Here is an 18,190-nt window from a genome sequence, read left to right on the forward strand (position 1 = left end):
ACGAACAGAGCAAGCAGGAATTACTGATTATTTAAATAAAATTGCTGCTTATTTTTAGTATGCCCTCCAGCTTCTGGCATTCTGTAGTTTAGGAATGTCCTGAACCAAAGGTTGCTTCCACGTTGTTTTCTGTCTGGTGTTTGGTCTTCTGTGATTTTTTTCTTCAGATAGCTTTCTTAGCCCACCTTATGACCTCTGCACTGTCCCAGGACAATGAGCTCTGTAGCTGAGAGCCAGGGAGCAGTGAACACTAGATGTGGGGACTAGAGAAGTATTTAGGTTATCTGCATTTGGGAAAATCCTTGTGATGAAGCAGAAAACATTTATTTTATTCTAATCTTATCAGTAAACAGCAAATGCATTCTCTGTAGCCAGAGGATTACCTTTGGGATTAATTACAATACTGGTTTTCACAATGCCTTCTTTCGCAAACCTATTCAGTATTGTGCTCTGTGGCCAAATTCTCTTCCCAGATACCTCTAATAAATCCACTGAGGCAAAACAAGCTAAATACAGTCTAAAGTGAAATAAGACCATGCAAATTAGATTTATTAGCTGTCATGTACTTTCCTGATGTTCTGACTGTTTTCCTTCATTCGTTGTAAGGCTACGCTGTTATGTCCACTGTCAAATCCAGGGAAAGGAACTGAAAGCCTCTGGACTATTCAGCAGTCCTCTGCTGGAATTTCCTACAACTCAGGAAGGATTTGAGACATCTTAGACAGGCGATGCGGCTGCCAGGGGTACGGTGGGAAGTAGAAGCACCAGTCCTGGCAGAGGAGCAGGCTCAGCTGCCTCCTGCCAGCAGCAGCCCCATCTCTCGTTGGCAGCACGGCTTTCCACAGAACTGCTACTGGTCATTCCGAGGCATTGGGATCAAGTTCCCTAGAGAAACTTCACACTTAACGACATTTTTCTGTGTGGGAATTATATGCAGTACTTCCCCTTCTGATGCCTATCGCATACTTGAGCGGTCATTTGAAGTCACTGTGTTCTGTTTTGCTCCTGTTATCAAATCACGGTATTAACATAACAGGGATAATTATAGCTACCATAAATTAGTAACAACAATACACACAGTTTGTCAAGCATCAGAAGTATATTCTTTGATAGGGAACATAAGGGAAGTCCCTGTCCCAGAAAGAAATATCACTGTTGTATCTTCTTACAGGCTCCACCAGTTAGAGGACTGAACAAAGAGTTCAAGAGTCCAGGTATTTTATGAAGACAGGGCACTCATTTGCAGTATCATCTTGGATCTGTTCCTTAACTCATTAATATCTCACTTGCCTTACTATGAAAATAATAAAAAGAGCTCCTGAAACATGTTGGCCATACTCAGCAAAGGTCCAACATCAAACCAAGTTGATGCATCAGCTTGGATGTGATGGTACCAAAGCAGACAAAGAACTCTGGTGAGAACCCGGCTGAAACATCGGTATCGTATGAAATCAGCTACTGATTCTGAGCAGTATTTCTTGGACTGAGCCATTGTCACAACATACTTGGGGCATCCTCATCTCTGCTGTGATGCTCCTCTTTTTCCTGAGGCTTCTCTGATTGTCTGAATGCACCTACTACCTTGTCTGATGTTTAGATTGTTAAGTTTTTTTGATAGAGGATCATTTCGTTTCTGTGTGTACATGGAGCCTTGCACAGAGGGATCCTGATCCGTGACCGAGGATCTCAGGTACTATATTAACAAAAATGCTGAAAAGAATTTCACATGAGCTGAGAAATAGCTTGACCCACAGATTAATACGCAGGAGTCTTTGAGGAGAGGTGTATTTGCAAACAAGGGACATTTCTGCTAGCTAGAAATGTTAAGCTTTCCGTATATACTAGCTCTGACTGCACAAGAGATGTCTGTTGCATTTCCAGAACCTTTTTTTTCTGAAAATAAGCAGTGTAATTAGTCAACTGTCATAATCTGTAAGTGTTCTCCCAACAGAGTTCAGAAGTGAAATGAATTATGATTGCATTCAAAGAATTCAATTCATGGCCTAAAATATTAACTGATGGCTACAATATAAGTAAGATGCTTAGTAAGTACTGTCCGGTGCCTGGCTTCCTGCAATTCAAAGATATACTTGGATATTTTATGTTGTAGATTTGGAGGTGCTTTGATGCTTTTCTTTTCTTTCTTCAACTGTGTGCTGTGTCTATTCCTAACATTTTAAATCAAGGGTAACATAGTTAAATTTAGCTTTAGGCTGCCCTGTGGAATAGTTGGCCAGAAGAAATTGCACTATCACCGAGAAATACCTTCCAAAAGAGGAGGAAAGGTGAATATTTCTGTTTTAATCTAAGGCATTGGTCTTTACCAGACATTAATAGGAGCATTCAGAGAGACTTCTATAATGCCCACAAATCTGAAAAATCAATGTTTCTTGTAAATTTCAAACCCTGTATATCTGATAGGGATGCTGTCTTCTACGTCAGTTATTTATTTTACTCAAATAAGTACCTGTGGGCTCTAGTCAAGGACTCGTGAGAGGCACTATACTTGATCCTGCTTGTAACCCAATCTCATAATGAAATTGGTTGTATTCCCCCTCTCTTTGTTCCTTAGTATGGAATTTCCAACCTGATGATGCAGATAAAGGCTCTATATTGGGTTGTAAACGTTCACAGATGGACACATCCTGCTATGGGCTGAGCCGAGATACTTGGAGCATTCAAGTTCAGTTAATGTGCATCTCCTCACTTTCCCAGATGTCCCACTCTGCCGGCACGTTAGGACAGCTGGTGAAACAGTCACAGTAGCCCTGACTGGGCTGATCAACCACAGAAATGAAGCAGAGGCAGAGAGGAGCTGAGGAAATCAGTCACTGGCAAGCTTGGTCAGAGTTTAATGCTCTGACCAAATGGTGCTTCAAAACCCAAACTCACTGCTGAACAAGACAAGGGGATTACCCACTCAGTTCAAATTACTCATGTGCCCAGGGCAACAATGGTTCAACTGATCCAAGGCCTGAGAATCATTTAAATATTAACATGGATATTTCCCCTTGGTTCCTTGCGCTGTGTGTTACTTTTCAAAAGATCAGCTGGACGAATCACTGCAAAACCACCTAAACTGTCTACCAGATGGCGGCCACTGATTAATTTGTCTTAACTTAAGCCAAAAAGGAAGAAAATGCGATGGGTGGAGCAGTAAAGACAAGCACAATCAACATCCGACCAAACAGGGTTTCCTGTCACCTTGGGAACGACACTGATTGGCACTGTGGTTTCCTGTGTACAAGCTAAAACCAGTAGCAACTGAAGTAACAAGAATAAATGCCAGATAAGAGACCTGGGAATACAATAAAATTGCTACAAAATTCCTGATTAAACATCACAGGACTGTAAAGGCAAAACCAAGGGTAAGCATGGGCTGCATGCTAAACTAAGCAGTCCCCAGCATCTGAGAAGACTACGAAGCTGCACCACAAGAATTTCTCCAAACAAGGATGGGCTAATTTGCCTGAGTTATCCACTCCCAGAAATTAATGTCATGTGCTTTGAAGAGCTTTTAGTTCTTTGCAAGACAAAAAAAAGGCATGTGGGACAATTTAAAGCAGAGATAGAGCCAGGAGCGGAAACGTACCATCTACCCACGCTAATCTGAAGCAATTTGCAAGAGATGCTAGAGACGCAGGGAAATGGACTGTGGGTGTAAGTTTGGGCGATGGTACATAGCTATTTGCATCTATTTATTTAGATGGCAACTCCCACAGAGTTTTGATTCGAAGAGCTCTAACCACAACCAAAACACCTTCTCAACCAGCTAGGAGTCAAATAGTTAAAATATGGTTTTTAAAGGGTCTTTGTTAAACTGGTGCCTGAGTTCACTTCCCCTCCAGAGAAAGGGGACAATTCACATTCCTGCCCTCTTCCTACACTGCAGGTAAGCACAGACGTCTGTAATGGGTTGGACAGAACAGACATTTGTGCAACTCAAAGGTCCAGTGCTTGCAAAAAGATTTGAGTCACTAATGTTAGTGACTGCACAAACAGAAACGTTACACAAATGCAAGTTGGAATTAAAGCATTATTCTCTCTTTAGTCATGAATCCATGTGCTAAAACCGACCTCTCAGGCACTGAGCAGGAGACCCTTAAAGCTGGATCCCCCTTCATGTTCCCCATTTAGACCAGTTTCTCCTATGCTGGTAGCGCAGGTTTTTAGCCTTTGCCTTTACCCTGTCACCTAGAGTGCAGGCGCCAGCAGTCACCATGTGGCCTTCCAGCTAGTCAGGGTAGCCCAAGGAGGAGGGAAGCGACAACACTGGGCTGTAGGGAGACACTGTGCCAAAGGGAGCATTACTAAAAGGTACAGCCTGTAAGCAGACGCTACAATCAGGACTGCTCCCCTCATGTCAGCTGCTACATCAGCCATGCACTTCTTCATGTGCAAGCTACGTCTAGACACAGAAGTTAAACAGTGCCAGGAAACAACTCCAGGTACTGAACTGCGGCAATCAATATTGCTACGTTTCAAGTCTTGCAGCCTTGGCTCATTTTTAGCCTTTGCCAACAAGAGTGCTCCAAAGCAATTCACTGGCGCAATTTGGGAAACAGCACATACACAAACCATTCCCAGTAGGCATCCTGCATCCAGCCCCCATCCTTTGGAGGTAAAGGCAGCTTGGCAGTAGGGGCACAAACTAATCTCTTCTATCTGGCCTCCTCACTGCAGTAAGTGTTTCTGGGTGTCCTGAATTTATTATTGCATCTTAGAGACCAGGACCAAATACACCTGAGAGCTCTGCAAAATGTGAGAAATGCATTTTAGGTCCTTCAATTATTTTTTATTATATTCTCTCACTCTTCTTAAATGATGTGGACAAATAGTAGCATGTAGGACTTTTACTGTACTTCAGGTTAAAGTTCTCATCTTTGCTGCATCTCTTCAGAAGGACACACCAGCCAGCCAGCCTCAATCCGGTGCTTAGAAGTGCAGATGGAGGAGGTTTATGTGTCATGTCCAAAGTGCTCTAATGAGTTGGTGGCAGGGACGAACTAGAGCACAAAAACTCTTGCTTCCCACCTCAAACTCAGTTTACTGGTCCCCGGTGCTTTGCAAATTCCTTCTGATGGGATATCAGCATAAAACTATTCTCCAGCTAGTACTTTTGTGTTGGCACATAGCTATGCGTTGCACAATTACGCTGACATTTTGCTGAAAACAATCCCTAGGATTTAAATTAAGAATGCAGAAAGCATATTCAGCTCCACACAATAGGGTAAATTTATCCTCCAAATCTATGCAAAGCTAGTATATTTTAGCCAGGAAATTCAGGGCCTCTTCCTGTAAATATATTAAGTTCCCATACTTGTGTCACAAACTACAAAACCTGGCATGTTTACCGTAGTTCAATTGCAAGGTGCTACCCTCTGAGCATTACTTGAAAAGATTACTCACAATGGATGGTTTTGTATAAAGATTACAGATCAGCAACACCATAATTATATTTGCAGCAACTGTGCTCTGTGATCTAAAAATCAGAACAGAACCAAAGAGAATTGTTGGAAATTTTTCTCATCTATTGGAGCAGAGATTTGGTATCCTAAGATGCAGCTGCCATTACACCAATGAAGTAAACAGCACATCAGGTTTTTCACCCTGGATCGAACATACATTATGAGGTTGAACCAGGGGGTGTATTTGACAGATAGTATTGTTAAGATAATCATTCATTTTAAGAGATATTGCTTTTCAATATCAGGAATATAGGTATTAGAGTTAATGTTTGTGATCCACAGCAATTGTCATCCACACGGGCACAGAAATTGTATAGGTGGCTGGAACAATAATTTAATTTCTGTGTCAGTACAGAATAACTAGTAAAAGAGAAAAGTTATCAGTACTAACATAGGAATTTTCTTCCACCTCCAAATGTGAAGCCCAAACTGTCCACAGTGTTCTCTGTAAAGGTGTCAAATACAAGATGTGTCTAAGGAAGGATGCCAAAGGCAGAGAGAGAATATTTATTGTTCTCATTATTTGTGTGACTATGTGTGTGACTATCTCTTGCTGATACAATCCTGATTCAAACTTTATCTGTTGGTGTGAGTTTCACAGATTAGTACGGGTTATCTGAACATATCGTTTTTAATAATTTTAAAAAATATTGTCTTTTTATCAGGATATATTATTTGATTTCTCATATTATAAGGAAGCGGACAGGGGTGAACGTTTAGCAGCTTTATGATACACATTATTTTATTTCATTATACTTACAGTGAGCTATACTCACTGTATGTCCACTGAATATTTACTAGAACTGGAGAAAAAAATTCTGCCAGATTTTTGCCCTATTCCCCAAACTTTTCCCTATTCTGTTTGCCGCTGTCTTATATTTATTTGCAGAGGAAAAAACAACAACCCAAAAACCAGAGCACGAAGCACACACAAAATGGTTGGTCTGAATGAGAGTCCTGCATGCCCTTAGAATCCTGATATGTGAGCACGAGGATCTCTCCCTTTTAGACAGAGTACTTTTCCAGTGAATATATAACAGGCTGAGAAAACATAGTGCTGTGATTTTTCCCACTGATTATTTAGGTGCAATAGCCACAGGATGGAATACAAATGCTTGAGAAGGCTTTCCAAAGCACTGCTTGTGTTTTTTAACACATACAGTAGAAAAGAGATTTTCCTCATTTTCTTTTCCTCTGTGTATTTTTGCATGCTAGATAGCAACTAATTTGAACAAAACAGTATACTGTGCACTAGTTAGTTGAAATACAGTTGTCCTAGCTGCAAATAATATCAGAACTAAAATTCACAGCAGCAGTGGGTAGGGTAAAGGTAAATCCAGTTGTAAAACAAGTGAATAAGGTGCTGGCATGGTAACTTATTTATATTTATATCCCCACCAAGCTTGTGTTTTAGCAACTCACTGCTTGTTCTAAGATTTTTAAATGCTTGACATATCAGAATGAAATTTATCCTACTATGCCAGATTCTGATTTTGGCTGGGAACATTCATATCAAGATGAATTTTCGGCCAAGCAGCAGAATAAAATGAAGCCTTACTCTGCTGAAAGAAAAAGTATATATTATTCATATGAACCTATAAAAGCCTGAGTAGAAAAATAAACGCTTATGCAATATTCATGGATATACTCACTGAAGAGAAAAGGATCATTTACATCCTAAATTCAGGAATGGGCGCTGTGATATTGTGACAGCTCATCAGTGAAGACACCCACAGGAGAACATTAGCTCGCCCACTCCTTCGGTCAGTACCAGCACTGTGGGAGTTGTCGAGGGAGAGGTTATTCCTGCAAAGGAGCAGCACTTGCGAAACCACCACAAGAGAGCAGCTTTGAAGCATTCTGTATTGAACAGAGGATTCCTGGGGGCTCTGAAGACGGCCCTTCACTTGCCGCTCCCAGCATCTATTATTAATTGTAACAGAAAGGGGTCGACGCCTCTTCTTGTCTCGTGTCTCTCTCGGCCACCACCCCTCCGTCCCTTGCCCAGCTGGGCAAGGGTGAGCATCCCTCGGCAGCAGCCAGGGAAGTAACTCGCCTCCCCAGGCCGCCGGGCCAGTTACCGCCCTGACCAGGCGACCGACCAACTTTCCTCCAGAGAAGAGGCCATTCCGGCCGCCTGGGTGCGGGAGTGGGGTCGGCAGTGCTGCCGGCCGGCTCTAGGTGTCACCCTCCCCGCACCCGGCAAAGCGCCCGCAGCGTCCTCGCAGGAGCATCGGCCGCGGCGTTCGGGAGCGTAAATGTTGGGTAATCTGTGCCTAAGCAGAAAGAGCTGAGTGAGAGCCTTTCCAGAAAAAAAAAATAAAAAAAAAGTTCATGGGCTTGGTTCTAGTACTCAGAAGCAAAATACATTTTAAGAAGCTGGATAAACTCCCAGAAACCTTGTGATCTATGGACGGTTGTCAATTAACAGTTTGTCTGTCTCAGTATCAGTCAATGCTATTCCTATTCAAAATAGAAAGGTTCAGAGAGCCAGATGCTGATGTGATTCTTTGTGACAACTCAGTTCCATCACATTTTTGTGTTTAGATGTGCTCCTAAATCACCACCGAGTGTGCAGAGTAGGAAGAGCTTGAAAGGCTGGCATCATCCAGCTTCTCTGCTCCATCCGTCAGAGATACTGTCACAAACTTCCAGCTATATGGCTAGGCACAGCACTTGGCTCGCTCCCTGGTCTGGCTCGTGGTCCATTGATTTCTCTTTCAAGAGATACAATTTGATCTGGATCATACTAGGCATTTCATGACTATGGATCACACTTAAGGAATCAGACTAGGGAGTTTGGATGGTCAGAAAATAGCACTCAGGAACCACTGTCAAGTCATCTGGCCAAAGGAATATCAATGCTAAATTTGTCGAGGAACTGCCATATCTACACTAGCCTGCCAAGCGCTTCTTCCCCAGCAGAACTCAAACTCAGGGTAGCAAATATTATTGAATGGGTGCCCCCAAGCTGTGGCTATGAGCAGGAGGGGACCGCTAGCCTTGATCACAATCCCTACTGACAGTAAAAGGGCTGCAAGCAGACTGTTTTGTGCACAGCGTGCTGCTTGCAGTGTGCAGATCCGTGCTATAAGGTCCATCGCTCCCATGTGTAACAAGGATGGCCTAAGGTTGAACAGGGCAAGGTTATTGTGGGAAAGGTGGAGAGGGGTTTTAAACTGCTCACATAGCTGGTCATTAGACAATGTCCAAGCCAAAATGTGTTGCTGCATTATTAATTTTTGCATCCAGTGCTTCTGTATGTCAAAAAGTGTCCAAATGTGTTCGTAGTACAGGATATAGTAAATAAATAAGAAATACATATAATAATAGTTGCTTATTTCAGAGGAAGAGAAGACAGCCGATTCCCTAAAGTCTTCTCCTTCGCATTCCCAGACTTTCATATTACTGAGTAAATTTAAACTACCATTACTTAGAGGTAGACTTGGGCTGAAAAAGTGTAGCTGTGTTAAACATGACAAAAAGAACTGCAGAATGGGATGTTATCGCAGTTGCTTTCAGTTTTTCAGTGGCTTTTTAGTGTTCTTTTACAGTAGAAACTGAAGTGCTCAGTTCCTTCATTTTTTTTTCCTTTTTTTTCCTTAGTAATAAGCTGAAGTGCCTGGTTTATTTCATCAAACATCAGGTTCAGTTTTCTCTTTGTATCTCAGCTCTCCATTTTGCACATCTGATGCAGAACTTTGTCCTTCCAAAGGATGAAATTTGGTTTAGGAACATTAAATGAGAAGTTCCTACCTGCAGTGGTGGAAATTAAGATCCTAGATCAATAGTTTCTATTTTCTTTGTTTGAGCAACAGAAAAAAATCTCCCCTGGTCCTGAAGTAAAAACTCCCTCTGCAAATTCCTCCACCCTAGTCTCTCTCATCTATTACATATGATATGTTAGGTACTAGGTATGATAAACAAGCTCTGTGATCCCCATGCTCACGTGCATTATTTTCAGGATCTTGTGGAACAAGTGCAACTATCAAAATGTATTAACTTGTTTCCTCAATTCCCTACTTTTTTTTAGCTGCAGTGATTATCACTACATATTTTATGACAGCTCTGCCTTTCAGCATCTTCTGCTCATGTAAGAATCAATCCCCCTCATGTAGCTCTGTCTGTGGCTCATAAAACCATTGATAAAATCACTCTCATTGAAATCCTGTGGTGTAGGCTGAATCAGGGTTACTGCTCAACTCTGAGAGTCCTCACAGACAAGGATTTGCTTGGTCTCCTTTTCTTTCTGATTTCCTCGTCATATCTGCGTGGTGTCTGTTCTTCCATTTATCGTCTGTGCTGGGGTAGAAGAGTTCAGCTGCATGGCTACATGCTGCGTTAGTTATTCAGAGCACTGATGCTTTATGAAAGCAGCCTGCAGCCATCAGGCAAGAAATTATACAGCTTTCTAAGAGAGGAGAGACAGATGTCAGTGTGCATTCTCCTGTGAGAAGAATAACTAGCTTTATAAAAAGAGCACTGGCCCAGTTTTTGAAAGGTAGAATGAGTGGCAAGATTTGGTGCCCAAGTATTTCTGAGGAGCTGCAAACAAGGATTGGTTTCAGTACTAATCACTTCTTTCTCTTTTTTGTAAAGCCCATAGACCTTAGACTGCATCCCAACCATGATGGAAAGCTGGATTTAAGAAGAAAAAATATCTAATGGTGATCATAGAAACACTGTATGAGATTGGTAAATGCACTCGGTGTAAATGTTTTTTCTTTCTAAGTTTCCCATGTGTTAGGGACTCCCTGACAATGAGAATGTCCTTTGCTTACTAAACACAACCAGCCCTTGTGCCCTCTGCCAGGATCTCCAGGATCAAAACAGAGAAAAATCAGTGGAAAATTAATAACTATTTCTTTGGAGCAACTGTTGGAAAGAAGAAACAAATTAGTGAAAAGAATTACAGTAGTGCAGTTAATCTCAGCCCAGACTTCTGTAACTTTGCTCACATGAAAAGAAAAGGAAAGGAGTGAATACCTGAGATAGATATTAACACACTAAAATCCCACTTCTCAGATGTCCACATGGCAAAGTCTCCAACTGACAGAAAAGACACATATGAAATTACGCAGCCTGAGTATAACAAAGCAGAATAAATCTTGAACATGCCAGGCACCATCCTACCTTTCCTGGAGCCCCACAGGTTTCATTCTGAAAGGAGATGGACTGGCACACAGGGGAGGTTTGAGCTCAGGAACACATTGGCCTTGAGGGTCCACTACAACATTGACAACTTTTGGAGTCTGTTCAGGCTGGACCATGCTGTTGGTGGTCTTAGACTGAGATGACTGCAGGGGAAGGGGCGAGAGGTGGATCTCCTGCTTCTTCTCCTTCTCCTGTCTCAGTGACAACTGGATCTTCTCCTTTAACCTGTACAGAACCTAAAGAAATAAAATGGAAAGTCCAATCTCAACTACCAGGTAAAGAAGGCAAGAAAAGTATCGTAAATGCTGGATAAGATTGCTATACGTAGCTTTCATTCCTAGAAGGTAAGCCGCAAGTTGTGTTACATGGTGTTTCCCAAACAGGATAAATATTTCCATTACATAAACCACAGTGTGTGCACGTGGGTGGTAGGGATTTTAACAGTTCTCATTGTGAGCCAGTAACTATTTCTAATGCCAGCAGCTGTATTACTAAAAGGACAAACACAGAATGGAAAATAGTTACAAAAGACGTTGTGAAGAAGGAAATACTGATAAAGTAAGTAATTGTAGAAAAATTTGTAAGAATTTTAACACAATAGAGGCAAGAACACAAAATAAAATAGACGCTCATGGTATTATCCAGGTACATGTCTCTATAGCAGCCTCTGTTGTAAAGCAGATGTTCTCTTACACATTTTTCATGGAGTTGATGGTTGAACAGAGTAACTTTACTAGGCCATTTTGTAATGGTAGACTGATACTACTCTGATATACTCTTCAGGATAAGGATATCCCTTCAATATCCTCAGAGAAACATAACCTGTTCTGGAATAAAGTCAAAGCAATTCATGGCCTATGAAGTTCTTTAAGAATCTTTTCAGAAAAGTATGTTTTACAATTGCTAAGACATTGATGTCTGAACATACTGTAATACCAGGATTCTCTGTCCACCTATTGCTTATGAGCTTGGTTGTTAGATATCTGCAGCAAAAGCTGCTTTCAGAAGTTGTACTGATCCTTTTTCACCAAACTTCACACTGACATTGCTGCCCATTGGCTTGGTGACGGCTGGCAGGTAGCGGGTGCTCAGTAATGTTACTCCAGAGGAACTTGTGTTATGCCTCTTTAACACATCTTATCTCTCCTGAGGGGAATGCAGAAAACGATTTCTCAGCTATAGTTGTGTGCCATTTTCAAAATGTGCACTACAACCTATGAAACTTATGAGAATTACTATTGTAAGTATTGTGTGGAGGTGGGTGAAAGGCACTCACACAGCTTTTTGAAGGTGTCTGCAGATAGTTTTATACCTTCTATTCTGCTTTATCTGTTGCCATAAAGCATTCAGATTACATCCCGGTTTGCAAAGCCATAAAGACAAAGCCTAGACCAAAGCATTTTTCTGCTGCAAGACAGAAGTTCTTTGACAGCTGTTGCTCTGCTAGCACCACATAAAGATCTATCACTCTGTAGCTTTCCAATGAAGACTGGATATGTCTGATGAGTTTGTTTTTTCAAGGATTAGCATTAGAGGTTTAACTGAGAACTGACCTAATGTCATTAGCAATACACCCGTTAAACAAGACTTAGCTACATAAACCATCTGTTCATTCAGAAGAGTTTAGAATTAAATTGCATGGATAAGATAAGGTGCTCTTTGTCATTATTTTGCAGAAAAAAACCCAACCCTACCGTGAAACAAGGACACAAGTATCAATAAAGATAAAACAGGGACTTGAAATATTTTAACTCTCTTTTCCTCCTGTGATGGCTTCGGTCTCATTTTGTTTCTGGTAACCCAGAGATACACAGCTCATTCATAATCATGACAATGTTAACTATACTTTCTTGTCATTGATATATTTTGACAGTTTCATCCCTTGGAGACCCACATAATTATGGTTTTTTACTCCCCAAAATGTGGAGAAATATTATTTCATTTTTTAAAAAAATAGTCCATTATTAGATCCTAAGGAAAAAGATAGCCTGCCACCAGCAGAACTTGAAAAAAAATCTCAAGAACCACATTTGATCTAAGAGTTAACACACTTTCCTCAGAGAGTGTGGTCAGGGCCATCATGTTTTTAAGGAATTTCAGATGAAAGCCAAATAAACAGAAAAGGCCAAAAATAGCAAGATCAGTCCAATCGCCAAGCTCTGAAAAGGGAAAACCTTAGTTCTACTCATATTTCAAATCAGCTTAAACACATCCATACAGAATCTGTACCAATGGAAACAGATGTGAAGCCCCTAAATTAGGAAAACTGATGTTTTACTGATAGCCCAGATAATTCATTGGGAGGCTAATCAAGAGGCACAGAGCAACTGAACCACACAAGGTACCATCTTCCAGAAAACACAAGGTGGGGCAGCTATAATTTTTTCATATATTAAGCCTAGGGTTCAAAGCCACAGTGCAAATGGAAAATAACTTCTTTTTCTGCCTTCTCTTTGACTCAGCTTATGTGGAAGAATGACAGGGTGCTGCCATTCACTCCTTATATCTCTGCTCAGATTTCTGCAAAGCTTGGGCAGTGACTCCTACCTACCCATTCAAAATACCAGTGGAAACTGTTTTAATTCATCTTCAGCAAGCAAGAGGAAATCCCAATGAGATAACAATGTCTCCAGAATTAGTATCTTAGCAATGTTTATGTGGAACAATGATAGGAAAACTCGTTTTCCTAGAGATATTTAGGGCACACATGACTGCATAGTAAAATCTTCCAGAAAACATGGAAATTAGGACAGTTCACTCTAATTAAAAGCATTCTCTCCAACAAGTACTAATCAACACGTGTGTGAGGCTGTGTATCTCTGCAGAAGCAGAGTTATTGCACATGTGTATGCATGAGAAGAACACCAGCTAACAAAATTTCCCTCAAACCCTGGGGAAGGGTTGAAAGAACAAAAATGTGACAGATGTTAGTCAGGTTGTTTGATGTATTACTAGGAGGCATTTGGGTACCATAGCGTGAACGTACTGTAAGAAGTTCTGCGGAAGCAGAAGAAAAGAATTGAGACAACCTTGGAGTAGTTTATAGACAAACCTCCTAATTTCAAGATGGCTTAAACACTCTTGAAGTATGATAAAATACATACTGTTAATTTTGATTTAAATTTTTAAACTGGCAAAAGCTGAAGTTGATAGGCATTAGTTAGTTGGATATGTTCTACAAAGTGCTTTCAGAGCTTCTGCACCACTTTATGAATCCTGAAACTTTTAAGTTTAAGAGCAAGAGACAAGTCATTTGAAAATTTGACTCTGGAATGCATTTTTTTTGTTATTTGATATTCCTCTTGTTAAAGAAATGCCAAAATACAATCATGAAGCTGAAGAAATATTTAGCACATAAGTAACTGTCTCCCAAACATCAAATAACTGTAAGTAACTCATTAAAACACTGGAGAGAGTAGTAGAAATTTAGATCCTCAAAATTTGTTGACAAGGCAAAGTACACGGAATTGTAAATTCATAGATTAGTTTCTGTTGGAAGGGACCTTTAAAGACCACCAAGTCCAACCTCCCTGCAGGGACATCTTTCACAGCTCAAGTTGCTCAAAGTTCATGTCTTTCATTATTTTAAACTAAAAAAGTCCTATTTTTTTATTACCTTTTAGTGGGAAGAACATTTAGAAAATCCTCTTAAAATGACTAGCTACCAATATGTCATAATCTGAAAGTGATACTTCCAAACTACTCAACAGCTATTTATATGTATGTATTAAAAAAATATTCTGAAAACATAGTAGTTTATTAAACCAGGAAAAATTAGTAAGGAATATGATTGTTAATAATTTAACCCACCATCAAATATTGCGTTATTTAGTAAATTTTGGTGATGGCTCAGTTACTTCTCTATCAATGTAAAGTAAAAAACCAGAGAACTGTATTACATATAGGAGTGTTAAAAATATTTCTTACTTAGCACTTTGGTTGTCAGCCTTTATAACTTATGTACAATGTTCCCAGAGGAAGTGAGCCCATGGTCAGCCCATGATGAGGATAGCAATAAGCTTCCACATATGATGAATCACTCCTGGGATGCAAGAGGTTCCCATACCATGACAACAATGACTAGCTGAGAAAATACACAAGATTATCTCAGAGGTACAATTTACAAGTCAGAACATAGATTATATACTGCTGTATTTCACTGTTTAGCAATACTCTGCACTGTAGATTTTTATGCATAGAGGGCAGATATTTGTTAAATCCCAGCCAAGCATTAAGAAGCCTAAAAGCTGTTAATGCACAGTGTGCTCTCAGCACAGGGAAGAATCACAGCTTCTAAAACTCAGGTAAGAGACAAGGCTGTACATTTTACCTTTTCTGTAGAAATTACACAGAACAAAGAGATAACTCTGACAATTCAGCTGCCTTACATCGAGCACTGTTGATCATCATAATCAGCACTTAAAGTACTTCCTAGTCCACTCTTTGAAGCACATTTCCAAGTCATTTACAGATACAAGTTAAGTTTTCTGCTTTTTGGACCCTCTAAACTAGAAACAACCACTTATGGACAAACAAGTACCTACCTTGTAACTTCAAAAAGAGCCTGCATTTTGGTGGCTTTAGAATGCTACTTAGGATGAACCCTAATAACTTATGCTAAAGCTGAATGGTCTGATAGGATGGCAATGGCTGAATTTGTAATACTGAATTCCTACTTTTTATAAATCTACCACCCTGATGCACATAAAATGAGATGGAAAAACTGTTTGTTAGCCTTATAGATTGCACATACTCCATCTATCAGCAGATCCTGGCAAAATCGGAGAAGGTTTCCATTTACAGAATTTAACCAGCAGCACATATAAAGATATAGGTTAGACCTGGGAGAGGATAGAAAGGGGGATACCTGCAGAAAAGACCACAGCATCGTAGTAAATCCATCTGGAAGGGAGTTCAAGGAGTCTGCTAATATTTACCTCTGCCCTAACTCCAGGTTGGCTAACCCAAACTATTCCTGACAGATGCTTGCCTAAAACCTCAATGGGCAAAAACTCCTGAGCATCCTCAAGCAATGCCCTCCAGGGTCTAGTGACCCATGGGCTAACAAAGCTCATTCTAATGAGTCAGTCAAAGAATTCTTTCAAAAATTTTGCTTCTTTTCCAACTCCCAGTGGAGAAAGTATTATTTTCTTCCTAACTACAGTAGTTGAAATATTTCCATGTTTGAGAATGATCATGTTTCTCTTTGCTTTTCTGTCATAAATAAACCGAATTATTTCATGTTTTACTCTATCTTGGATCACTCTTGTATCTCCTCCCCACTATAATTGCCTGACATTTTTCGTAAGTGTTGTACCCAAATGAGACCACAGAGAATGAGTAAGACATGATCCTACAACCAAATTATTACAAGAGACAAGCTGAATGACATATCCTCATTTATACATCCCAGGCAAGAGGTGTATTTTTTGCAACAGTGCGATGTTACTCATTTATTTCACTGTGTGCTCTGCAGTACTGCTGGAACCTTTCCTGCAGATCTGTTGCTTTGCCACATATTTCCTACATTGTATCGATACACATGATTAGAGTTCTTCTTCCTGTCTTTTCTCCAGCACCTTAACCATATTTTAAGTTCTGATACTGTCCTCCACAAAGCTTACAATTCCCAACACTGTCTATGCCTTCCAAATAATTAATGAAAATACTGTGTAGTACCAGGAAAAGGACAGACACCACTTCCCACAATCTTCCAGCTAAACAGTCAGTAATGACCAAAATATCTGCTTCTCCAATTGAAAAAGTCTGAGTGAAAGTTGGTACTTCTAGAGTTACTCTCCTAGTTTTGAATGAGATGGCAGAAAGAAATGGAGATGATCGGGAAGTAGAAATTTTATAAAGCAGCAAATTTTGTGAGAAAATAAGTGCTTTTCAAATCTTAGGGAGACATTAAAAGCTTAAATAAGATTTCATTATAAATGTGATCATTTATTAATACTTTCAGTTTGAGCATTCTTTCCATATTAGGTGGGAAATTCATCTAGGTTAAAAAAAATAAATGTGTTTGAAGGCAAAATATCTCAAAAGACTCCAAGATACTATATGTTCATAAATGCTGATAATTGTCATACCCTTATATTTATGCACCACAGAAGAAATATACAATTCAGAGAAGGAAATTATGTGAGATATAACACTGGAAAAAATGCAAAAATTACCCTATGAAAGTCAGTGGTATGGTAACATTGTTCATCTTCTGTGCGTCCCTTGCACATCTTATACTTAGTGTATCAGAAGTGTGTTTAATGCCCAGAAAACTTGCCACTGAACTCCTACAATGTGAACAGCAAAGTTGTTCAAAAATACAATCACTCCTTCATGTACTTAGTAATCATTTCAGTTTAAAATTTGTGTACTTAATACATGAATACCAACACACACTCTCAGAACTGCATCAACGTGGTGTTGTTTCTACTATGCAATAAAACTGAAATACAGGCAGCTAATGTGGCTTCAGGGATCCTGGCACCTTAGTAAAAAGGTTGAAAAGTCATCACTCACGTCACAACACAGTTACTCTTCAGATTTAAGAGCCCATTATTTTTTTCTTCAGCTTCCTTCTAGTTACAGTCTTCAATACACCAAGAAATGTGGTTCTTCAAACTTTGTTTTCTCAGTGAGAGCAACCAACTCTTAACCTTGTACCTGAATTTTTAACAGCTTTGAGAAAACATCTCTCATGTAAAGAATATGTGGCTCTACTAAGACCAAGACTCTGTCAGACCAAGGAAGGCATGAAGTAAATAACAGTAAAAAAAAGATAAAAAGGAAACTTACCATTAAACAAGTTACTAGAATGACGAAGATGCTGAGAAATATGACAATCGCATAAAATCCTTCTTTGCTCCAGATTTTGTCCGCTTCACGCTGGCCTTGCAAAACATTTTTCTTTTTTTAAAGCAATAAAACAGAAAGAGGAAGAGAGAAAAAGTTACACAGTATCGTGCGCAGATTAAATAGCTCTCGTCAGGCATTAATCACCCTCCTCAGCTTTGTCCCAGTTCACATTCCACAGTATATGGCACTCCATGTGAACGCTGCTATTCACCCCCCACCTTGGCCACACACCCCGCCTGCGCTCTGCCAGCCTGTGACCCAGGAGCCCTCACGAGATGGTCTAAGACCTTCTCCATGGCTGCCGAGATAATCCTCCACCAGGAGCCACAGGCTGGTTACAGGTAAGAAAACAAGGCCCCCCCCCACACCCCGATCTTTCTTGGAAACCACCTGGCTCACCAGGTAAAGGGGCCGTGCTCCCACCCGGGCTGCAGGGACTGCTCGCCCTGCCTCTTTCTCTCCAGCGCTTATCTCCTGCCCCAGCACCCACGCGCCATCCTCGGGACTGTTTACACTTGACACAGGAGCAAAGAGCAGGTGACCCGCCAGTTTGCCTTCGTGAGCTGGAAAGCCCTGACTCCGTCACCTTTAGAGTACACGCACACCTACACGTGCAGATGTAAAAAATTCTGATTATGCTGAAAGTAATCTCATTATCCATCTATCTCTAATTCTGATTATGCTGAAAGTAATCTCATTATCTTTGGGTT

At 40.4% G+C, this 18,190-nt stretch overlaps 1 protein-coding gene across 1 annotated transcript in view; it reads right to left on the reverse strand.

Annotated features, from left to right (window-relative positions):
• Nucleotides 1-10,597: 10,597 nt before the first annotated feature.
• Nucleotides 10,598-18,190, reverse strand: part of LOC104278496 (receptor-type tyrosine-protein phosphatase R-like) — a gene marked incomplete at its 5' end in the record, with an annotated part of 19,313 nt that continues 11,720 nt past the window's right edge. Inside the window, 2 exons of the mRNA XM_009875489.1 lie at nucleotides 10,598-10,858; nucleotides 17,421-17,531. Of these exons, the coding sequence (XP_009873791.1) occupies nucleotides 10,598-10,858; nucleotides 17,421-17,531 (372 nt within the window). The remainder of the gene's footprint in view (nucleotides 10,859-17,420; nucleotides 17,532-18,190) is intronic.

This window comes from Apaloderma vittatum, unplaced genomic scaffold (assembly GCF_000703405.1).
Source record: "Apaloderma vittatum isolate BGI_N311 unplaced genomic scaffold, ASM70340v1 scaffold6798, whole genome shotgun sequence".
NCBI lineage: Eukaryota > Metazoa > Chordata > Aves > Trogoniformes > Trogonidae > Apaloderma > Apaloderma vittatum.